This window comes from Armigeres subalbatus, chromosome 2 (assembly GCF_024139115.2).
Source record: "Armigeres subalbatus isolate Guangzhou_Male chromosome 2, GZ_Asu_2, whole genome shotgun sequence".
Taxonomy (NCBI): Eukaryota; Metazoa; Arthropoda; class Insecta; order Diptera; family Culicidae; genus Armigeres; species Armigeres subalbatus.
In genome coordinates this window covers 415,984,641-416,010,604 of record NC_085140.1, presented here as the reverse complement: position 1 = coordinate 416,010,604, position 25,964 = coordinate 415,984,641, and the positions used below count along the sequence as shown (strand labels likewise).

General features: G+C 37.3%; 2 protein-coding genes across 2 annotated transcripts in view; one reads left to right on the top strand and one right to left on the bottom strand.

Moving 5' to 3' along the window:
• The window catches only part of LOC134213396 (coiled-coil domain-containing protein 85C-A), a 224,679-nt gene that overhangs the window by 47,787 nt on the left and 150,928 nt on the right, over nucleotides 1-25,964 (top strand). The gene's annotated exons all lie outside the window — the stretch shown is intronic.
• Nucleotides 7,961-25,328, bottom strand: LOC134210297 (uncharacterized). Its single transcript, XM_062686343.1, is given in 6 exon segments — nucleotides 7,961-8,482; nucleotides 9,242-9,302; nucleotides 9,360-9,760; nucleotides 9,763-10,533; nucleotides 24,980-25,162; nucleotides 25,226-25,328. Coding segments are annotated over 6 exon segments (1,803 nt in total). The 3' UTR covers nucleotides 7,961-8,198.

The window sequence follows — 25,964 nt, the reverse complement described above, 5'->3', positions numbered from 1 at the left end:
AGATCTTCGACGGTGAACGGTTGAGTGACTGACTGGTCTCTGGACCGAGTGATGATGCTGTGCGTTAATAGTCCGTAACGACCGCCTTTTTATTATCTTCGGCTATCTGGCCTTGCTCACTTGAACAGTGTTGTTCAACTTCCAATCGTCGTTGAAAAGATATCGCTGGCATAACTACAGAGCTCTTCAATGCGTTCAAATATATCTACCAGTTGAGCACTGCTGTTCCACTGACTTTGACAACGTGCGAGTTTCAGACCTATGCATATTATCCACGTTTGCCTGGGGTGGGGGAAAGGAAGTGAGTTTTCTTGCCAAGAGTCGCGAACCTCATCGAGATGTGATAAGCAGGACAAACCTTCTGCAGAAGAAACCACCTCGTGTCACTGCTTCTTCGAAATGTCGTCGTCGGCTGGACTGGTTCTCCCGGCATGCACCTCACTGCCCATTCAGGTGAAACAGGTTTGCTTTCAATATGCATTTATAGACATGTGTTGATGGAAAATGAGTGCAATTCCCTGCATCATTGAGCAAGTGCGCAATCCCGAACGAAGAACAGCGTTACCGAGTCGTTGAGATAAAGTGATCATAAAATTTCTTGTGGGACGACTCCCACTTTGGCCCTATTTTAAGTTTTCTAAAGAAAAAACTTTTCCTCATCATCATCCAAGTCTAGGTTTGAGCTCTTTTGTTCGGTTTTGATCGATGTTATGATTGGAAGTGTCATCATTTTTAACTACCATTCGCCCTTGTTGTCTGTAGAAGGCCAACCGCCGTAATGCTTACGAAGAACCCGTATAATCCCGTCCAGAAAGTTTGTGTCCATCTGTCGACTTGCTTGACTTAATCCTCCCGTAAGATTGTGAGGCTCCGACGTCGTCAGTTAATTGTCACTGGGAATTGTGCTATTGCACTTTTGTGATCTTGCGCGATATGGAAACGACAACCCACGTACGACCTGAATCAAGCGATTATGGTTAGGACTGGATTTATAGACATTCTACAATCTGCGCTCTGTCTAGGGCAGTAAATCATTTCGGATAGGTATTCTGCACGGTAGTGTCTGCCGTTCGGTTGTTGTACGTACCAACAATTGACCAAGCGAATGGTGGTAGCTCACGAAGTAGCTGTACTGAGTGGGTATCGAATCGATTGCATTGGAAATTTTCTCCGCCGTAAACAAAAATGATCGCTGTTGGAACGTTACGCACCGGGCGGCTACACGCAAAACAGTTATGCGCTGGCAAAAGTACGAAAAGCGGTATGAATATTTTACACTCGTATTGCGTAAAAACAATCAGCGAGGCTCTGAAGAGGTTTTCTTTTGTGTGGAAGATGAGTGGAGAAATGCAATCAACGATCGAACAGTGATGCGGATATTTTCAAGTAGACAGGCAGCAGTTGTTAAAATTTTCGGTGATTGATTTTAAACAGCTTGTATTATGTCACGCAATTCAATCGATCGACGACCTCACACAGTGGATAGTTAGTAACTTGCAGCGGAAAACTGTCGAACTTTCTTTTTCTCCTTCCTCTATTCAATGGCTCTATATTCCTACTCACTGGCCTGTTCTTCAATACTCATTGATTGACAGATTTTGTATACCTGCCATTGCATGAAATTGTATCTTGTGCAGCAAGCAAGTAGTCCACATCAGAAAACATACTGAACTAGATCGAGAATAGTTAGAGACCCACGGTCGGACTTCATTGCCATCTAATTTATGAACAGTTTGATTCGGAGGGATGAAAATTATGGGTTCAGATTTCATTTTACTACCTCAGCTGAGAATTTGTACATGAGTACTGAAAAAAAATCATTCGATTTTTCTCGGAAAATTTATTCCAATTTTATTGTGAAATTCATTCAAATTTTCATTTCATTTTTTTCATTTCAAATTTCCTTGGCAAAATCAATCGAATTTCCTCTGGAAATTCGTTCGAATTTACTCTGAAAATTCGTTCGAATTTCCTCAGGAAATTCATTCGAATTTCCTCGGGAAATTCATTCGAATTTCATTGGGAAATTCATTCGACTTTCCTCAGAAAATTCATTCGAATTTCCTCGGAAAATTCATTCTAATTTCCTCGGGAAATTCATTCTAATTTCCTCGGGAAATTCATTAGAATTTCCTCGGGAAATTCATTCGAATTTCCTCGAATTTTTTTTCCTCGAAATTCGAATTTCCTCGGGAAATTCATTCGAATTTCCTCGGGAAATTCAGTCGAATTTCCTCGGGAAATTCATTCGAATTTCCTCGGGAAATTCATTCGAATTTCCTCGGGAAATTCATTCGAATTTCCTCGGGAAATTCATTCGAATTTCCTCGGGAAATTCATTCGAATTTCCTCGGGAAATTCATTCGAATTTTCTCGGGAAATTCATTCGAATTTCCTCGGGAAATTCATTCGAATTTCCTCGGGAAATTCATTTGAATTTCCTCGGGAAATTCATTCGAATTTCCTCGGAAAATTCATTTGAATGTCCTCGAGAAATTCATTCGAACTTCTTTGGGAAATTCATTCAAATTTCCTAGGGAAATTCATTTGAAATTCCTCGAGAAGTTCATTCGAATTTCCTCGGGAAATTCATTCGAATTTCCTCGGGAAATTCATTCGAAGTTCCTAAGGAAATTCATTCGATTTTCCTCGGGAAATTCTTTCGAATTCCCTCGGGAAATTTATTCGATTTTCCTCGGGAAATTCATCCGAGTTTCCTCGGGAAAGTCATTCGAGTTTCCTCGGGAAATTCATTCGAATTTCCTCGTGAAATTCATTCGAATTTCCTCGGGAAATTCATTCGAATTTCCTCGGGAAATTCATTCGAATTTCCTCGGGAAATTCATTCGAATTTCCTCGGGAAATTCATTCGAAGTTCCTCGGGAAATTCATTCGAATTTCCTCGGGAAATTCATTCGAATTTCCTCGGGAAATTTATTCGAACTTCCTAGGGAAATTCATTCAATTCCTCGAAATTCATTCAATTTCCTCAGGAAATTCATTCAATTTCCTCAGGAAATTCATTCGAATTTCCTCGGAAATTCATTCAATTTCCTCAGGAAATTCATTCGAATTTCCTCGAAATTCATTCGAATTTCCTCGGAAATTCATTTCAAATTCCTCAGGAAATTCATTCGAATTTCCTCAGGAAATTCATTCGAATTTCCTCAGGAAATTCATTTCAATTTCCTCAGGAAATTCATTCGAATTTCCTCGGAAATTCATTCAATTTCCTCGGGAAATTCATTCCAATTCCTCAGGAAATTCATTCGAATTTCCTCAGGAAATTCATTCAATTTCCACGGGAAATTCATTCGAATTTCCCCGGGAATTTCATTCAAATCTCCTCGAGAAATTCATTCGAATTTCCTTGGGAAATTCATTCGAATTTCCTTGGGAAATTCATTCGAATTTCCTTGTGAAATTCATTCGAATTCCCTCGGGATATTCATTCGAATTTCCTCGGGAAGTTCATTCGAATTCCCTCGGGAAATTTATTCGAATATCCTCGGGATATTCATTCCAATTTTCTCGGGAAATTCATCCGAGTTTCCTCGGGAAAGTCATTCGAGTTTTCTCGGGAAATTCATTCGAATTTCATCGTGAAATTCATTCGAATTTCATCGGGAAATTCATTCGAATTTCCTCGGGAAATTCATTCGAATTTCCTGGGGAAATTTATTCAAATTTCCTCGGGAAATTCATTCGAATTTCCTCGGGAAATTCATTCAAATTTCCTCGGGAAATTCATTCGAATTTCCTCGGGAAATTCATTCGAATTTCCTTGGGAAATTCATTCGAATTTCCTAGGGAAATTCATTCGAGGAATTCATTTCCCGAGGAAATTCGAATGGATTTCCCGAGGAAATTCGAATGAATCTTCCGAAGCTATTCGAATGAATTTCCCGAGGATGAAATTCGAGGAATTCATTCGAATTCCCTCGGGATATTCATTCGAATTTCCTCGGGAAATTCTTTCGAATTCCCTCGGGAAATTTATTCGAATTTCCTCGGGAAATTCATTCGAATTTTCTCGGGAAATTCATCCGAGTTTCCTCGGGAAAGTCATTCGAGTTTTCTCGGAAAATTCATTCGAATTTCATCGTGAAATTCATTCGAATTTCCTCGGGAAATTCATTCGAATTTCCTCGGGAAATTCATTCAATTTCCTGGAAATTTATTCAAATTTCCTCTGGAAATTCATTCGAATTTCCTTGGGAAATTCATTCAAAATTTCCTCGGAAATTCACTCGAATTTCCTCAGGAAATTCATTCAATTTCCTCGAAATTCATTCAATTTCCTCAGGAAATTCATTCGAATTTCCTCAGGAAATTCATTCGAATTTCCTCAGGAAATTCATTCAATTTCCTCAGGAAATTCATTTGAATTCTTCGAGAAATTGAATGAATTTCCAAGGAAATTCGAATGAATTTCCCAAGGAAATCGAATGAATTTCCCAAGGAAATTGAATGAATTTCCCAAGGAAATTCGAATGAATTTCAAGGAAATTGAATGAATTTGCCAAATTCGAATGAATTTCCCAAGGAAATTCGAATGAATTTCCCAAGGAAATTCGAATGAATTTCCCAAGGAAATTCGAATGAATTTCCCGAGGAAATTCAAATGATTTTCTCGAGGAAATTCGAATGAATTTCCCGAGAAAACTCGACTGAATTTCTCGAGGAAATTCTAATGAATTTCCCGAGGAAATTCGAATGAATTTCCCGATTAAATTCGAATGAATTTCCCGTGGAAATTCGAATGAATTCCCCGAGGAAATTCGAATGAATTTCCTGAGAACATTTGATTGAATTTTCCGACGAAAATCGAGTGAATTTCCCAAAGAGATTCGAATGAATTTCCGAGGAAATTCAAATGAATATCGAGGAAATTCGAATGAATTTCCTGAGGAGATTCGAATGAATTTCGAGGAATTCGAATGAATTTCGAGGAAATTCGAATGAATTTCCTGAGAAATTGAATGAATTTCCCGAGGAAATTCGAATGAATTTCGAGGAAATTCGAATAAGTTTCAGAGGAAAATTCGAATGAATTTTCCGAGGAAATTCGAGTGAATTTCGAGGAAATTCAAATGAATTTCTGAGGAAATTCAAATGAATTTCCAGGAAATTCGAATGAATTTCCCGAGGAAATTCGAATGAATTTTGAGGAAATTCGAATGAATTTCCCAAGGAAATTCGAATGAATTTCCTGAGGAAATTGAATGAATTTCTCGAGGAAATTGAATGAATTTCGAGGAAATTCGAATGAGTTCCTTGAAGAAATTCGAATGAATTTCGAGAAAATTGGAATGAATTTCCCAAGGAATTTCGAATGATTTTCCCAAGGAAATTCGAATGAATTTCCTGAGAAATTCGAATGAATTCGAGGAAATTCGAATGAATTTCGAGGAAATTCGAATGAATTTCGAGGAAATTCGAATGAATTTCGAGAGGAAATTGAATGAATTTCCCGAGGAAATTCGAATGAATTTCGAGGAAATTCGAATGAATTTTGAGGAAATTCGAATGAATTTCCCAAGGAAATTCGAATAAATTTCCCGAGAAAGTTCGAATGAATTTCCCGAGGAAGTTCGGATGAATGTCCCGAGGAAATGCAAATGAATTTCCCGGGGAAATTCGAATGAATTTCCCGAGGAAATTCGAATGAATTTCTCAAGGAAATTCGAATGAATTTCCCGATGAAATTCGAATGAATTTCCCGAGACAATTCGAATGAATTTCCCAAGGAATTTCTAATGAATTTCCCAAGGAAATTCGAATGAATTTCCCGAGGAAATTCGAATGAATCTCGCGAGGAAATTGGAACGAATTTCCAGAGGAAATTCGAATCAATTTCCCGAGGAAATTAGTATGAATTTCCCGAGGAAATTTGTATGAATTTCCTGAGGAAATTTGAATAAATTTCTCGAAGCAAATTCGAACGAATTTCCCAAGGAAATTCGAATGAATTTCCCGAGGAAACTCGAATGAATTTCGAGGAAACTCGAATGAATTTCGAGGAAATTCGAATGAATCTTCCGAGGAAATTCGAATGAATTTCCCAAGGAAATTCGAATGAGTTTCCCAAGGAAATTCGAATGAGTTTCCCAAGGAAATTCGAATGAATTTCCCAAGGAATTTCGAATGAATTTCCAGTGGAAATTCGAATGAATTTCCCAAGAATTTCCCTAGTAAACGTTAGATCGATCAAAGTAAGCTGGTCTAGAACGCATGGCTTTTGACGTTACAGAGTTTCTTTGTTTGGGTCACTTTTAGAACTTTTTATTGTACATCTTGTTTATTGAAAAAATCCGAGCTGTTTTTCGATGAAAAGTATCATTTTTTTCAAAATCAAATAAATGCTTGAATCTATAAACACTCTCTCAGTTTCCCCCCATACACAAAGAAAAGTATGAGCTTTCTATTGCTCTTCCAGAGAAAACTTTCCGCTTTCCGGCACAATTTATAAACTACCGCAGCTGTCACTTCATACTTTTTATTTGCTGTTTCGCATGGCATTCAATGATGCACATCCTAGGCACAACCCAAACATAAGGTTTTTGTTTCAGTGTTTCGAATATTTTCAGCCTTGCGGTAAACGGACAGCTGCGGAAAAACTTTGCGGAATCCGCAAGGTGGAAAATTTTTAAAAGATCCGCAATAATAGAACCCTATTGGAAATCGGTTTGCTTCATTTTGATGTATTATCATTTGAATAAGGCGTTTTTTCCATAGAAAATCTTAAATAACTATTTGGTTTAAAAAGTTAAAGTCCATGGTTCTCAGACAAAAGTATGCGCCTTCAAAAGTTCTGAAAGTGCTCTGCTCGGAACATTTTGTTTAAGAGAAATGAAAGTATAAAAAGTTATGGGAAGAAAACCGATTTTTAGGAACCGCCCTAACGCCTACATAAATATAAAAAAACTCATAACTTGTGAACCTTAAGTGATAGGAATATGGTTTGTTCAGCAAAGTTGCTCAAAATTAATTGTTCCACAGCTTTATAGAACACTGTGCAAGTCGCACAACTGAAAAGTTCACACTTCGAAAACTCCATGTAATTTTATGTCTTCCATGACCGACACCTGCGAGCATCTCTGAAGACACATATTTATGTCTTAACTTAATTTTACATTACTCAGTCTTTAGCAATTTTGTAATTTTACACGTTCATATTTGTTTACATGTAAAATTACATTCAGACGTAAAATTCGGTAACACACTTAAACTTTCGTCAAATATACTGAATTCAATTGAAACCGATACTTCGTTGGATTTATCCCATAACCGGTCAAACCTTTTCTGTATTGGATTCGGAATTGGCCACAGTATAGCCCTTCGCAAATTAAAACAAAATAAAATTTAACGGGTAATCCAACTACCTACAATAGTTTATTCAGGTTTTCGACTGTCTATCATTGTATTGACTAAAATGAAATTGATACATATTTGTTGCCGTTATAATCATCTGTTTTTGTCAGTCGAATTTGGATGAAGTACACAGACACGCAGTTTGTACGGAATTAATTATAAGACGATTCAATACTATTGATCAATTGAATTAATTATGTTAAACTTAACATATACATATTTAGACCATAAATCATAACGTCACTAATGTCTGAAAGTTTGTTTGTGTGTGCTTCGGATGACTATTGAAGTCAAAATACGTATTTGTAAAGCTACAATCACGTAAGGGAACATCAATAAATTACGTAACGCTTGAAGGGGTTGCCCGAAGTGTGACAATCCATACAAATTTTTAAATGATTTATACAAAAGTGTAACAGGAGGGTCGAAAATGGGCAATTTTGCGTTACGTAATTAATGGATCTTCCTAAAGAATTGAATAATACTAACTCGTCCAAATATAATAAAGCCATTGGTAAAGCAGATAACGTCGGTGTAGTGTCGAACATTGAAATAAATATTTTACTAAAAAGCATGGGATTTTATTAGTAAATGTAAAGCTTACATGGTGAATCAAACTTATAAAGAAATGGAAATAATAAAAAAATGGTAATAAAGTTGACAATCTCTCTTGATGTTTAGTTCGTTACTACATTTCGCGCGAGAAAAGATACAAATCTTCAACGAGTTACTGATACCTTAACACTACAGTATATGCTATTCATAACAAATATAAAACTATTATTGTTCCAAAATAACCGTAACCGTTCGCATATCCATTTCAGTTACGGCGATGAATAATTTGCAATGGCAGCAATTACTCGCTTCACCGTTCTTTGTTGTTGTCCTTTGCGAGTCGCGTTTGACTTCGATCCAGTGGCCGGCAAAATCTTGAAAAAGTATTCCTGGACTAATTCCAAAAACTTTGAGATTTGCTTCATGTACATGAAGTTATGCACATAATGAATGCACAACAAATCAGCTACTGCAGCGACAACATTCTTTGTTCCTTCGCTCAGTCGCGTTTGATCCGCGAAAACGTAATGCATTCGCTCCCCATTTCCGCAATCTGCAAATTAAGATTAAAAAACAGAATTGAAAAAGGTTTTTGATTTTGTTGAATGCTGTTTAGGTTCACTTCACATCATACATTGATAAAATTTGGTGAAACTTAAACATGAATCAACTATGACAATCCGAACACAAACTGTCATTTAGCTAAACTACTAATAAAAGCAAATTAGATCTATCTTCGTTGAGTTGTTTATTAATATGAGGTCAGTATGCTATTATGGCAATATAGATCATTGAAACATCTATATTAGTCTAAATTACTCTATATGTTCCATTTAATAATTGATATGCATTATACTGCTCCTATTCGCATAATCGTCCCATGTCTATTTCCTACAACTTGTGTAATATGCCATTGAAATTTTCAAATTTGTTTTACAAGGAGAAATACAAAAAAATCTAAAAAAAATGATAAAACCTGCAAAGTTTCTGAAAATTTGGCATAATATTCCTTATTTGTATACATTGCTATGGAACTAAATGGACTATAATTATATTTATTTTTTGCGCAAAAGTGTATCAAAATCTGGAATGTGACTGGTATGTGACTAAATTGCAAGATGGGAAAAAACAAGTGGGTTTGATTTTCAAATTTCTAGAACGAAGCCAATGTTATCAGTTTTTCTTAAGAATGAGGTAATTTTTTGATTATTTCTGGAAGAAAATCAAAATCGTCAAAAATCGACATATGACTCTTATATGAATCGCTTTCTAATTTCTAATTTTACTTCAAAACTTAGTCTTTCAGAATTACCTATGGCAACAATAACAGGACCGGAACAATCGAGAGTTATGTCGACCATCTTTGTTCCAACCTAAAAGAAGAATAAAAATGTTAAGCTATAATCATTTATTTAATATGTTTTTCTTACCTCTTTGAGAATGATGATGTCTTCAATGTTTTCTCCCAATAGTCTGCACAAATATTCAAAAATATTGTAGTCTGGAGCTGCTGTGTCCAGATGACTGATCTTACGATTTGTCTTCGAGAAATCAATTATTTTTGATCGCTTAGCCGTGTAGTACTTCTCCAATGAATCCGCCGATACTCCTGTCGCACACTCAAAATGGTAGTACAGCAGTATCCTCCGTCTGAGAACGGGGAGTTTTTCTAAGATGTCTTTCAAAGGAATGTTCTCATCGTACCGATATCGAACGTAAGATTGTGAGGCTTGTAGGAACTCATGTGTTAGTAGCGCTGGTTCATCACGTGTGAGCTTCGAAAAAACTTCTTTGCAGCATTCATTGGTCGTGTTTTCCCAATACTGTTTTTGGTTCCTGCTCTCACATTCCGGTTTCGTCGTAGTTCTATGATATCTGATTTTGCCACATACTGTTCCTTGAATCGATTAAGGTACGAGTTCCGATTAATCATCTTATGTTTCAGCCACACATGTCCGGTTCCTGATCCATAGCCATCATCGTCCACAAAGCGTAAACACGGGAACGCATTGAGAATTTGCTTCGAAACAGTTCCTATGATGTCGGCTCGGATTTGGGTGTCAATCATCCGTAGTTGATCGACCACTGAATTCGTAAGCCCACTCAAATCAGCCTTTGTCAGTTGGATAAGTTTTGGGACACACTGACTTGGATTCTCGTCCCGAAATTTTTGCAAATTTTGCAGGCGATTCATGACATTATCACTTATCTTCTGCCAGTTTACTTCAAAGGTTTGAAACTTCAGTTCACATGAAGCGTGTTTCTTAGAACTCATTATGAGTGTAACATCTTGCAGAGGCCTTTTCTCCGGATTATTTGGATTGCAATTTTCATCGTAGCCAACAGTCTCGTCGACTTGTTCCTCAAGAACTAGAACTTCGTTTACCGATTGATTTGCATTATGTTGAGTGTCGATCCCTGGATTCAGTATGGCCTCTGATGTGAATGGTGTTTTACTGGAGCTTGGAAGAATAGAGACACTTCCTGAAGGAGCGTTCATCTGCTGTAGGAATATCGTAGCACTGATGTCTTCATTTGTAATTGTGTTGTCGGTAGAAATCTGCGATTGCAGCTGAGTTATAGCGGCGGTGTCTATCATTGATTCTGTAAGAAAAAATATAAAGGGGAATAAAGAACTTCTAAACATCTTTTTAGATCTAGAAGGTCAAAAACAGTATTTACCACGTCAAACAATTGGTAGGAGTTCTGCTAAAATACACCAAACGTCAATGGAAAATTGTCTATTTTCTTGAACAAGCTTTTATGTAGCAGATCCAATTGATCACAAATTGTGTCGGGTATCTCTCAATCCCTGAGGATATCAAACAACAAATGTATGAGTGAATTATATCCGTATGCATTTTACGATCAAAATATCACAAGTCAGATAGAAGGGCACTTGATGCGGTTTCACAGAACCTCAGTCAGTCGATGGAAGATGCAATAGATGTGTTATCAGTGTGCGGCGTTATACAGCATGAGACGTTGACTTCAGCGATATGAAACAGTTTTTGCAACAACGAATTCTATCGAAAATCATTGTTCCATTACCCAAAATATATCCACAAATAATACCTTTTCCATAATCCAGTTAACCTGTAAATGCCCAGGATAAACTTTTAATTTTGAAAACCATATATCTCTGAAGTTTGCAGAGGTTTTTACTCGGAATTTTCACTAAAATCAAGGGGAATAGTTTTACTTTTAGGAACATGAAAACCCTCCTCTTCGCAGTCTCCCCTCTTTTTAGGGTTAAGAAAACTAGGTGGCTTAAAAGCGTAATTTTAGGCAGCGATATATGAAACTGATCAAATTTGGCTTTTTAATAGTCTGTTTAACAGCCCGTATGAACAGAGCTATTAAATATGATTCATTTGTACGAAATGTGTTCAAATAATGTAACAAAAACTTTCTTAAGGCCTCCAATACATCTGGCAGATTGTGGTGAAGTTGCTCTAAATAAATTAAAATTTCATATGCTGAAGTATGAACCTATAGTGATCCAACAAGTCCATATAAGTCCCTAGAGCCAATGCTTCACCATTCAAATAAATTCAACACAGATATTCTAGGTTCTCCAAATTGTCCGGGAGTTGAGCTCAATTGGTCTACCATGTCAACTACGCCTGATATCAAAAGATGTCAACCCAGCGTGTCCATATAAGTCCTTAGAGGTCATGCAAATTCTTCACCAGTCAAAAAAAGTTTAACGCGGATATTCTAGGTTTTCCAAATTATCTGGGAGTTGCAGTGGCGTTTCCCTAACCTCAATCTACCTGTGCACTGAGCTTAAATTTAAGGAATTGGTGTGTGAAAATGCCTAGAATAACTAGATTTTGATTAGTATAAACGACTCTGTAAAATTTCTATCCCATTTGGTCTGTCAAAATATCAAAATTTTCACTTTTTGGGTCAGTGCACAGGTAAAAAGTGAGGTTACGCGACGCCACTGGGGAGTTGAGTTCAATTGGTCTACCAGGTCAAATACGCCTAGTATCAAACGGTTAGCAACCCATGTAAGTCCTAAGATCCCAAACGAATGCATAAGTTCTGAATACTTTATGGGTGTTTTGTAAAAAATTTGAAAATTCTCCTTGTAAGTTAGATCTTTAGCATATTGTGCTACCACTCACACGGGCTCCAGGGACACATAGACACGCTGAATTCCTATAAGTTTGGCACCAGGCCAAGTTGATCTAGTGGATAAAATTATCTGAACTTCAGGACAACTTGAAGAACTTAGAAGATCTGCTTGGACCTGATTAGAATTGCCAATCATTCCTAAGAGCTTCAGAGATTTGTATGGACATGATGGGTTGCTTTCGGATTGGTACCAAACGTATATTTGACGTGATAGACCAATTGACCTTAACTCCAAACAATTTGGAGGATCTGAAACATCTACTTCGGACTTTTTTTTTAGATAGTGAAGCATTCGCAAAGGCACTAGATGCGTACATAAGCATGCTAGATCTCTATGAGTTTAGCACCAGGCCTAGTTGATTTGGTGGACAAATTAGCTAAACTCCAGGACAAATTTAAAAACTTAGGACATCTACATTGTCCTAATATGAATTTCAAATCATTCCTAAGAGTTTTAATGACTTGCATCAACATGTTGGGTTGGTATCGATTTGGTATCAGGCGTAGATGACCTGGTACACTAATTGACGTCAAATCCAGCACAAATTTGGAGAACCTAGAACATCTGCTATGGACTTCATCAATAGTGAAGGGTAATGGGGACGTACATGAACATGGTGGTTTACTATAAGTACGATTAAGCATTAAAAACCGAAGATACATTCGACAAAGTCCTATTGTTATTGAGAACACCAATTTCAGGATATTTTAGATGGCCTTGAATTTACAAAAACAATTCCACTATCTGTTCATCTAACTTTCAAGGACCTGTACAGATCCTGCAAAGTAGTTTGGAGCATTTCATGCACATAAAATTATCATGTATTAAGAGCAATTGCAGCACGGACTTCCTTGTATTTTGGAAAACTTAAAATATTGATTGGTACAAAACTTGCAAAAATCTCAAATAACTGAATCACATAGAACAGCACTAGTCATGAAAGCTGATTTAAGGACCATTAAATCGCCAAATATGACCAGTTTTATATATCACTGCTTAAAATAACGATTTTCTGCCAGCTAGTTTCCTTCAGCATGAAAAGGGGGAGGATATTAAACGGAAGGTTCCCGTGTACATAAAACTACAACTATTCCTCATGACTTTAGTGAATCTAAGCAAAAATCTCTGAAAACCTCCCATAATTTTTCATAATTAAACGTTCGACCTGGGCATTTACGGATTAAGCACTCACATGGGCTCTAAGGATTTATATGGATACGCTGGGTTGCTATCGGTTTGATACCAGTCGTAGCTGAACTGGTAGACCAATTGAACTCAAGTTCCGAACAATTTGGAGAACCTAGAACATCTGCGTTGCACCTATTTTACTGGTGAAGCATTCGCATGACATCTAGGGGCTTATATGGACACGCTGGGTTGCTATCGGTTTGATACCAGTCGTAGTTGACCTGGTAGACCAATTGAACTCAACTCCCGGAAAATTTGGAGAGCCTAGAACATCTGCGTTATACTTATTTGAATGATGAAGCATTTGCATGGGCTTTAAGAACTTATATAGACACGCTGGGTCGCTGTCGGATGATATCAGGCGTAGTTGAGATAATAGAGCAATTTAACTCAACTCCGGAATAATTTGGAGAACCTAGAACATCTGAGTTGGACTTAATGGTGAAGCATTCGCATAGGCTCTAGGGACTTATATGGACTTGTTGGATCAGTATAGGTTCATGCTTCAGGCACATAAAATTTTAATTTATTTAGAGCAATTTCACCACAATTTGCCAGATGCATTGGAGGCCTTTCTTAGGTTTTATTATATTATTTGCACAAATCTGACCCTATACAATCGGCAACAACCTAGGCGACGAATAAAGGATCACGATTGGAAGCTGCAAGTCGCTAGGTTTCGCAGGTTGTGACAAGATAATCTACGATGAATTACATTATAAGGAAGGAAGGGAGGAAATGTACAGATCGGTGATCGGACCGGACAGTCTGCATATCGTATCGACTGACAACGGCCAACTTTGCAACCTTTCGCGAAATGGTAGATCTAAGCACTTTCTTCTTTAGCAAAAATATCCACAAGGTCACATGGAGATCGCCAAACCAAGGAACGGAAAACTAAATCGACCACGTTTAACCATCTGTCATCTTGAACGTCCAGTGCAAATATTGAATCCGACCACTATCTCATTACAGTATGCCTGTGCTCAAAACTCTCGACGGTGTACAACACGCGTCGAACATCGCGGCCTAACATTGGGCGGCTAGAAGACGGTAGACTTGCTCAAGAATACGCGCAGCAGTTGGAAGTGGCACTCCCAACGAAAGAGCAGATCCGCTTTTTTTTGAAGAAATTACGTCGAATGTAAGCAGTCAGTGCAGGAGAAGAATGCATCATAGGCGAGATTGGTGCAACACCGCACGAGAGCGAACAAAGCACTGTACAAACTAGAAATACTACAATAAGAGATCGGCGAAGACGCTATCTTGTTTCCAATCGAACCGTCAAAAGCGGTTCCAATTCGACTTGTTTACTTTTTGCATCCATAAGAAGCAAGCAAAAAGTTCAAGTGATGCCGGTATTATTTTCACGATTTCATGCATTTTCATACGTTACCATTTCGACAGTTTTTCACTCCGCCGGTCTCTGGTTATAGGGTGGCTAATACAAACGGGTGCGGAATAGACAAAAGCGCCAGCATGAAGATCGCGACCGTGAAGAGACGGAGCAGCTGTACCGCGCTAATAGCACATGGAAGTTGTATGAGAAGTTGAGCCGTTCAAGTAAGGGCCTCGTGCTGCAGGGAAATGTGAAACGGCATTAAATCTTCTTACGGACGAGCGTGAGGTGATCTAAAGTTGGCGGCAGAACTGCCTTAACAACTACCGCGCAATCACATTGCTGATCGCCGCCTACAAGGTATTCTCCCAAATTGTATGGCGTCGTCTAACACCAATCGCAAGAAAGCTTGGGGGTAGTACCAGGCGGGATTCATGGGAGAACGCTCTACCACAGACCAGGTGTTGCAGTAGGTCAGATATTGCAGAAAGACCGCAAATCCAACGTGCCCACACATCATCTATTCATCGACTTCAAAGCCGCATATGGTACAATCGATCGGGACTAGCTATGGCAGCTAGTGTACGAAAACGAATTTCCGGATAAACTGATACGGTTGGTCAAGGTAACGATGGATCGAATGTGCGTAGTTCGAGTTTCAGGGCATTCTACAGTCCCTTCGAAACGCGCAAAGGGCTACGGCCAGGTGATTGTCTTCCGTGCCTATTTTTCAACATCGCTATTTGGTTTCGCCGACATTTTTTTTATCTTTGTTTGATATTATGGCAGGTAACTTTAAGAAGATGGGAAGGGAAACTGAACTGAAAAGGGAAGCTAAACGTATTGACTAGTCATAAACACGTCCAACATACTTTGGACTCTGCAAAACGCCTCGATCGAATAGAGTTCGCCTCCGTACCAAACTGAGTATCTACAAAACACTCTTCAGCCCGGTAGTCCCCTACGAACACGAGACCTGGGCAATGCTCGTAAAGGATCAACTTGAGGTTTTCAAGAGGAAAATGTTGTGTACTATCTATGGCGGTGTGCAGATGGAAATAGTACTTGAAGGAGGCGAATGAACCATAAGTTGCAACAGCTGTTGGGAGAACCATGTATCATTCACATCGCGAAAATCGGAAGACCGTCGTTAACCAAGCATCTAGCCAGAATGTCAGACAATAACCCAGTGAAAATGGTTCTTGACAACGATTCGGGCACAAGAAGGGGTGAGGTACGCAGCGAGGAAGGTGGTTCGATCAGATGGAAGACGATTTGCTGGGGTGACGAAATCGAGGTGGTTGAAGAATTTGTATTCTTGGGCTCGCTGGCTATCGCCGAAAACGATACCAGCGGATCAATTCGGAGAAGCATTGAAAATCGTACATACTATGAACTCCGCAAGTTGTGGGCTAGGATAAGGATAAAACTTTTCGTAAAGCGAAAAGTTCTCCACTGGTTCACTGGGTGTTGCTTAAATTTCCTGTCCTTTGTCTCATGCTAGATGTAAAGTGTTCTGTTTGTGCGCCCTCAGGTCGAAGACGGTGATTCTATCTTTTTTTAAAGACCCTCCGAATAGAGTTTTCCGTCGTACCAAACTGACTATCCACTAAACGCACGTTACATTGATAGTCCTCTATGGATATGAGACCTGGACAATGCACGTAGAGATCCAACGCGAACTTGGGGTTTTTGGAAAGACAGTGTTGCGTACCACCTGTGGCGTAGAAGGCGGACGGTACGTGGAGCAGACGAATGAACCACGAATTGCATCATCTGTTGAACCTTCATCGTTCACATCACAAAAATCAGAATACTACGAGAGGTCAAGCACTTAGCCAGAACGTCGGATTTGTAAAGCATCCGTAAACTGCATAGTTGGCGACGTACAGCCATACACCGAGTGGTATGGATAAATCTTTAATTAATATAAATAAGGCCCTTAGAAATATTTAATAAAAATTATGTCCTATTTGCCTTCGAAAGAATTTCACGCTTAGCTGCGTCAGTCGTCTAGCCGCATTTGCGTACTGTGGAGTGTGGGTTTGATTCCCGTCCTAGTAAAGAGAAAATATTTCGTAAAACGAAAAATTCTCTACTGATCCACTGGCTGATGTGTAAATGTCCTGTCCGTTATCTAATACTCGGTGTTAAGTATTCAGTCAGTACTACCAATGACCATCTGTTTTTGGCGTACATAAAATAATATGTTATTATATTATATAGTAATTCTTCTAAATGCGATAAGGTGTTGAAGGTATGGTTTGATCTAATAATATGTATGAAGTTATTTGATTTCTTTTATGTTTTATCAAATACGTCATTCTTTCATTTGAAGAATTTTGAGAACAGTTGTGATCCACATCTATCATTTTAATTGATCTCATAATTTTGTGATCAGTTTGCGTACCGCGAAAAGCGAGATGATTTATTGTAAATCAGCTCTCTGGCTTGGAAATGGGCCCTTGACATAGCGTATCTTAATATGATATCAGTCAAAATTATATGTGTGAACTTTCACATTAAATTGGTTTATATTAAATGAGTATATAGCTTGTAGCCTGCATGTCTATATAACAATAGGTGTGATGTTGTAGTTCCAGTAGAAAACCTAAGTGAGCACTATAATGACTATCGATGTTCTCCAGTTTCTGGATGTCGTATGGCTATGGCAGAGATACGCACTACTCGCTATGCAGTTGCGACATTCGGAAATAGAAAACCTCACTTTTGGAACTGGAATTGCAATAAAACGTTAGTGTTTTAGACGTATAAATGCGTATAAATCAATGAAATCAACATTTTAAAGCATTTCTGGGCAAGACACAAAACCCGGACAAAGATATTTTCCGAGACGCACATTTCATTTTTACAAAATATTGTGTCATACGGTTTGGTGACATAGGCATGGTTCCCCCGAACCGGTCTTTAAAATATGTTAACGTGATTAAGATTGTTTTATGAAAACAAATTTTTGGTATTTAGCGTCTTAGTATTTCTACCGTATGGTACTCGAGTAATGAAACAATTTGAGTTATATGAGTCTGGTCAGAATTGAATTTATGAGAATTGTGGAAACATTAAAAAAATTAAAAACAATAAAAAAATGCTCGCTGGTCGGCTGCGTCAATATACAAATGCACATTCATTGAGCAAATGATCATTCATTCGATTACTGACTACTTTTGCCCTGTCATATACGGAGTGCGTTATAATCAAGAGTTACTGTTAGATCTATGAACTAATAGCATTATTACTGCACTTGAGCTTCTCAAATCGAACAAATCGGCAACTGTTGGTATTCATTCATGGACCGATTCCGAGTACCTATCACGGCGAAATTTTCAGAGTACGTAAGGCGCATTCATAAATACCAGACAACTGTTATATCCCACAAACAACTTTCACTTAACACTTTTAGTTTACCGTTATTCGTTCCTGTATTGCAATATTAAAAATTCACAGCCAATCTGTTAATGTTCTTACAGAAGCAAAAAAAATAGTATGTTTTGCATTATCAAATGACACGATTCAATTCACAGTCACAGGTGTAGTAAAGTGTAGAAGCCTGGCTGTCAAAAGTTTTGAATGAAAGGCCTATGCATCATGACGTCATATGACATCATATGAGGGCATGTTTTATCCGTTTTCTAATGGCGAGTGAAGGGTCATGAGGGCAATTTATTTTTTTTTCATTTGCAATTTTTGGCTCGTGCGACAATATAGCTTCTCGCTTGGGTCGTGCAATTAGCATTATGTATCACTATTTGAAATTTGTATACTATTGCTGATATTATCCAAAACAATAAATGACGTCAGTAAATAATAACGTTATAAATTATTGCATCATGACACCATATAAGGGTGATGTTTATACGTGTTTAAATATGAGTAAATTCTCATAAGGGCAATGTTTACAATTTTTTATATTAAATTTGAAATTTTCAAAGGCAGAGTTTATGACATTTTTTATTATACGACCGACCGACCGATTGGTTGCACCGACTTTTTCTGGGAACTTGACGAAATAGTTTTGTCCATAAACCACAATTTGATATATCCATAGCCCTGTCCAATAAGAGCATATTCAGATTTCGACTTGAGTATGTTACTATGTACTTACGACACCCCGATGGTATTCATATCATGGCACAAGGTAACAAGAAAATAATTTAAAGACTATATTTAATAAAGACAATAATTGGTATGGCACTCTTCTCAACATTATTGTACCATGGTACAATTAATACCAGTGTGTCATTAGTATAAAGTGAGAAAGAAGTATATGGCTTCTTATGGAATATCTGCATCGCCATACACGGATATTACGCACACAAAATAAAGATTTCCAAAACAAGTATCTATTTAGTTGAGTGGAGATAAATCCTTTGTAGTCAAAAAAACTGTCAAATGTGTCTCCGAAAGAGCACGACGTCACTATTTCAATGTCATGTGCTCCTAGTACATGATCAAAAAAACGTACTCAACCATGTGTTTTCTCGTCTGTAGATTCCACTGTCCATAATAAAGAGTACTTTGGGGTCGTTTAAAAATAACGTCCACAGTTTAAGCGGGGAGGGGGTAAAGATTTTATGACAGTGCGTACACTCGGTATACAAAAAAGCGTGACAGAGGAGGGAGGGGGGAGTCTAAAAATCTCAAATGGTAGTGGACGTCATATTTGAATCACCCCTTTGATGAAAAAGTTTATACATCTATTTACCCTATTCTTCACTAGGAGTAGTGACCATGACGTTTCGTGTCAAGTAACTTTTTAAGTAATAAATAAAACTCGTAGTCTAAACTCATGCTCATGCTCAGTAATAAATAAAACTCGTAGTCTGATAAACTATAAGTTTTTGATCAAACTCATATTATTTTATGCTTCTATCTCGCTTTCAAATCAGAAGCATAAATTAAAAAAAAACAGCTGTTGTGGACTAATATCAGGCCAAGTGCAATTGACTTTTTTGCCAAAAAATGTATTTGCCCAATTGATTGTAACATTTATAACTGTTATTAATTAACGACTGGAAAAATTGTTGCATTAAGGATCTGGCTTTCTCAACCCAGAGACTGAGAAAACCAGATCCTTATTGTAACATTTGTTTAAGGTCAACTCTCGTTACCCCATTCTTAAACAAATATCACACCAATTCTTCTGGCCGGTTCACACGTGCAGCACTTTTTCATTTTTGTTTTGGATTTTTAAAATAGTTAGAGGTTCTATCGCCCAAATCGCAAATCAGTCTCGATTTATTTTGTGATGGAATTCAATGAGATAGTACCAACTGTCCTTTGGGCAGATGCTAACTCCCAAAGCTACAACTAATTTTAACTTTTAATCTGATTTGTGCAACGTGGAGTAAAATCAACTAACAGCGATAGGGTTTGTTAAAATATTACATAACGAAATATTCTTTTTTTGTTACGTATTGTTGCCCCAAATATATGAAGCAGGGTTTTTTTTTAACTTTTATTATCGTGTTTTATTATAATTCTAGATAAAGTTCAACACCGATGGAGCAAAGTTCTCAAAAAGTTAGCCGTTGTACTCACCAATATCTTGTGCAACTGCTACTGTCTGCTACTGACAGAATAGCTAAATTTTATAAACATCGTTTTAACCGAGCTGAAAAACATGTATTTTATTATAATATAATAAACTACATATTATGTAGTCGGAAGCGTTAGGCCATTCACCTTGACGAAACCGCACTGCTGCCTTTTGGTGGAGACGGACGTGTGCATGAAATTACTATATTTCACCATAATGAAGATATTATGCTTTAGATATATTATTAAAATGCTTTTAAAATGTTATTACCAATGATACCTATACTAAAAAACTTAAATACGTTGGGTTAGAATTTTGGAAAAAAAAAACGTTTTGATGATGATGATGATGATGATGATGCTACCATCTATTGTAGCAAGGCACCTGCCAATAGCACTGGCCATATCTGACAAACGATTCGACCATGATTATATTATTGTTTGTATTTCATCAAACTCCTGTATGAAGGGCCAAAAATGGGTGGGGTGGTTCCATAAGCAGAGACACTTATGCGAATCCACGGGATGAATAGAGAATCTCCTTCCAGAAGAAAGTTCGTACATACAATAATATAATCTAGCCCTCGTTTCCCAGATTGACCCAATAGATGGGGAGAAGAGCCCGCCCTTTATCCACGAGATGTTATCAATAGGAAGTTGGCGATTCCACTCTTCCTATCCAAATCGCTTCAATCGGGTGCCCTGACGGTTGTTTTTTTTTGCATATGGCATACAGTTATATAGTTTCAATAAAATTGGATAAATATATATAATGGAATTCTCTCACCAAACTTTAATTCGTATGCGCTGGATAAGGGGGGATCTTTCTTCAACACCATCAAGTTTTAGATTTATGCTGTCTTCAGAGATGGTTTGGCAAGAACTGTCCTGGTTTAAATCGGGGGATATTATCATTCTGGTTCAAAGACCGAAGATCTTGATCGCTGAAAAGATGATTTTTTTTGAGAAGCAAATCGTATAAATGTATAAAGTAATAAATAAAAATAAAGAATAAAGAATAAAGAATATAATTGAATTTCAATCAAACGTAACAGCCTGCTGGTAATGCCTACCGTTTACTTATATGAAAATTTATGGCACATTGGGAAAATAATGATATTACTCTATTCTTTATTCTTTGAACATATATGATAGTATTCATAGCTGTATAGAAAAGCATACGAAAATGAACATAGGGGAAGTGCACCGGTTTTGGCCAACTTAGTGCCTATTTTGGCCAACCCTGAAAAATTCATATTTTTCCAAAACAATCGATCAGTTAAAAGCAGCGTTGAATCGTGAGGGATGTATCTCTTGTTGGAACTAATAAAACCCTTCCGAATTGCTTTATTTTTTGAGTTATTCGCAAAATTGGCCAAATTAGGAACATGGCCAAAACCGGTACAGTTCCCCTATAAGATGTTTTTTTAAAGAAAATAAACATATTCAAAAATAGGGGAACTGCTCCTGGAATTCATCCCATAGCTTCAATATTCATCCCATCAAAAACAAAGCAATGGAAAGCAATTTTATTTGTTTCTAATTTTTGTGATTTTTTTCAGCACGCATGTTTACATAAAGGTTTGAATTTTGCTTTGATTTCAAAATTATAGATCATCCGATTTTTTTATCATTTTGTTCTCAATCGGGTGTGGCGGAAAATGTTTTCTTCTCAACGAATAAATTATATATTTTTCTATTAAGCGAAACGGAAACTTTTTTTTGTATAAGATCATCCACTTCAGGTTAAAGGAAAAATAAAAAAATAAGGAAGAAAAAGAAAAATAAAAATAATAGTGATACCATCAAAATTATACTAGTCAAACTCCTGTTATTCTAAACATCATCTTATTCAAAATTTCTGGAAATATTCATATAAAAGTTTCGGGAATATTAATATACAATTTATTCATTTTCTTCTTTCTTGGTGCTCCTAGAGTCGTGGTGAATAGCACAGTATTCGCTATACAACCGATGAGTTTATATCTAATTTCCAAAGTGTCATTATTCCGCTGTTTCAGTTATAAGTTTTCAATCAACGGCAATGGAGAAATTATTCCAAGTTGTGAAAGAATGAACGTTCCATTCTTGGAATGAGTTGAATTCCTGCCATCGGTTTAACTTGTTTATTAAGCTGCGAGACATTTTACAAACTTTGTTGAGTAAAACCACCGTACGTTACAGGTTGTTATGAATCACTTCGATCGGCTATTTCGAATCTAATTTTTAAACTATGGGAGAATATTTGAATTTCAAATAGATACGATCCTATCAGAAATAAAATGTGCGAAAAGCGATTTTGTCAACATGTCTACCGAACAGTGTCATTCATTAATCAGACAAATTCTCAAACTGTGTAAGCATGGATATTTCGGATCTACAGTTACCATTGTAACCAAAGGCGTGCGATGGCCAATCCTAAGATGGCGAGCTCGATACTCGTTACCGGTTTAGGAGAAAAATTATGATAATAAAAACAGAATTGGAAGGAAAGGTAGATTAGTTGCCCTCATCGACAAACTATAAAGCGCGTTCTTCCTTATTTTCCGTTGAAGACCACAGTTATTTTTCTGACCGCTTTGTAGCGCAATTTAAAATGCATAATCAGCACAGGTTCCGCCACAATTGGAACTTGTTATAGCTAACGAAGAACGTCCCCCATAGGTATGCAACTACATCCCGAGTATATTTAAAGATGATAAGAAAGATTTTTTTTCAGTTTTTTTGGATTCAATCCCTGGTCTCAATTATAAAGCAAGAATTATAAGAAAAGAAACACGTTTAAAACACGAATAAAATAGAAAGTATAAATAAATGAAAATGAAGTGATACTTAGTGCATTATTTGCGTTATTGTTTGAGGCCGCGTTTTTGTTTCCAGCCGGTGAAACTCGCGTGGGGGAGTTGGAATTGTATCTATGCTACCGTTCCACTGCCTTTTGTGGAATGGCTAGAACTGGTTGCAGCGTCGTCATTCCTGCTGCTACTGTATCTGATATTTGATCTGCGAAGAAGTTGTGCTCACTTCTGAGGGAATCTTCGATTCTTGATTTCCAAAATTAATCGCAAGGCTTGGCCAGGCTCAAAGAGTTCCGCCAGAATAACATATTATTTAAATCACCCCACCTCACACTCTTCAAACGACACCGGAAACTTTTGCTTTTAGATATAATTTACTTTTGATTGAAAAGATTAAAAAATAATGAAAATTTATTATTCGACGGAGCGCGAAATTTTTATATCCGCCTTCAGGCAGCGCATACTGTGATCCGGAATTTTGGAAAAAAAAAAAACGTTTTAGGCTTTTAATAGCTAATGATTAGTACCGTGGGGCATCGAAATCCGTACACTTAAGCACCTTAGTACATAAAAAGTCATTAGAAAACAAGAATCGAACGTAAATAAAACGTTTATCATTGGCACATGATCATGAAGGCTTCTACTTTTGAAGTGTTTCACATTTACTCATTAAAAATGTCGAAAAACATGATAAAATAATGAATAAAATCAACTACTCCTGACTCGAAATCCGTCCACCGTGGACGGATTTCGAATCAAAGGATCAAAATCCGTACAACTATTTTTAAACTAAATATTTAAATTGAAGCATTCTGATAGACTAAACTACCACTGTAAATAGTTCGATCCGCCCCTTGAGAAGCGATCCCTTCGATTTGTATTCCGCTTATCTTATGTAATGATTCGCAATTAGCAATTAAAACACAGTTACTTTTGGTGCAATTATGCTCTACACGAAAACAAAATGGCGGCAAAGACTCCGCGTTTGGTGGGTGGCGATTTGTTTTTGATTTTTGTTGTTTTAATTTCAAAGCTTTCTTTCCATTTCTATGCCGTAAAAGCTTACTGCCAAGTATCTGAACAGGATAAGATAAATTATTTCTTCATTAATCACCTTCAACCCCCTTCAATTTATTGATATCTCATGAGGTGGACGGATTTCGGTGCTGTACGGATTTCGGTCCCGCACGGTATACTAATCAACACATGTTTTTTCAATCGAAAAAAAATCGCTTTCGTATTGCTAATCCCAATATAAATCTAATTTTTAACTCAAAAATCAAACCATTTTCGGCTAAAATGTGTTTTAACGTTTCAATAAGCATTATAAAATTGGCGTCCTATGTACCACGCCCGTTAAAAAAAAAAGCATCACCCAGTCCCCATTTTCATTTCGCGCTGCCGTCGTCAGAGTCAATGAATTATTGGCAGTGGCTGATTCTCTACCTACCGCTTCCACATCCAGGCGCTAGGGGGCGTATATGCGCAAATAGCCAGCATGAGTTAACCGCCAGAAACTTGTACGGCGAAAGACATCTAACAGGTTTGCTCAAAATTAGGAACTTTTCATGAAAAACTATTTGGTACCGGTTATGAAGGATGGTGTCCTCTACTACGCCTACCAAATATTTTTTCGATTAAAGTGCTTAATTTTGAGAAAACGAACCTTAGATGCCTTTCGTCATACTGATTTCAGAAAGTTAACTCCTCGTGTGCCGCTGTAAGCACGCTCAAAGCAGGCGATTCATTGTGCCATAATCATCGGTGTAACAAGCGACCTAAACATTTTTAACGAACCCGATAGATCTGTCAACATTATTCTACAGAAATGTAAATACTAGTACGTTTCTAACAAGTGGGCAAGTAAAATAATTTTGAGAATGTAAAATTAACTGTAAAATCTTTGGCAAATCCTAGGTAAGTACATAAAACATTTGCCAAAAACGTGCGCATTCAAATTTGTTGCAGGAACAATACTTTACATGGGTTTTATATAGAGAACAAATGAGAATGATGTGTATTTACCTGTAGGTTGAGCTGCGTTTTCTACGAGAGGATGAATTTTCACAACAGGAGTCCACAGCTCATGCGCTTCAAGCAACATGAAAAGTTTATCTTTGTAAACATTGAGAACCAAGTCAGATGTAATACGACATCCATCTACCTCAGTTACAATGCTGGCGATGTTTTTTTCCAAGACGATTGATCCTGAAATTGAAATAGATCGAGGTAAGATTATGTTGTTGCGCAAATTTATTTTCAAGCAGTTACCTTGTTGGATTAGACTGGAAATGGTCCCATATGTAGGTATTGCAATGCGGTGCAAACGACTAAAGTCGCAAATGTTGAACACTGTGATTGCGTTTGCGTTCATTTAGTTTAGTTGATAAGGGGAATTGCGTGCTTATTGAAAATATATTCTTTGTGATTTTCGTGATATGAAACCAACGGTGACCGATCAATGAAATCCGTTATATTTCTGACCTCGGTACAGATCGATCCTCCTTCCAGTATGAACAATCCTTGTTCGTGTATGTTCTCGACAGCCTGTTTTTCACCGAAGATAATGATTTCGGCACCTTTCGCATAAACCAGTAGTTGAATTGGTAGTACCAAGAACCGCTCCCCGAATTCGTCGTGATTAAAAAACAAGTAGTCCCCTTTTTTGTAGATATATCCATAATATGAAGCTTGTTCGGCATAAATATTATGTTCGTTCAGTAATCCAAAATCACCCAAAACTAACTTGTACGAGTTCGGCAAATATAAACTTTTCCACAAGGAAATCACGCTCAAATCTGGTATTCTTAGTATTCAGCCAGCTCTGGTAATATTGAAGATGTTCACTGCAGAATTTGACAATATTCTTGAAATTCAATGTGCTTCGTAAAGCTCTTTTGAAAAAGCAATGTTTCCGTTCACAAAAAAGAGTGCAGTATGTCATCAGAGGTCCCAGCCATAGCATAAGATGCGGGTAATGAAGAGTGAAATGGTGTTTGGGCTTCAAAGG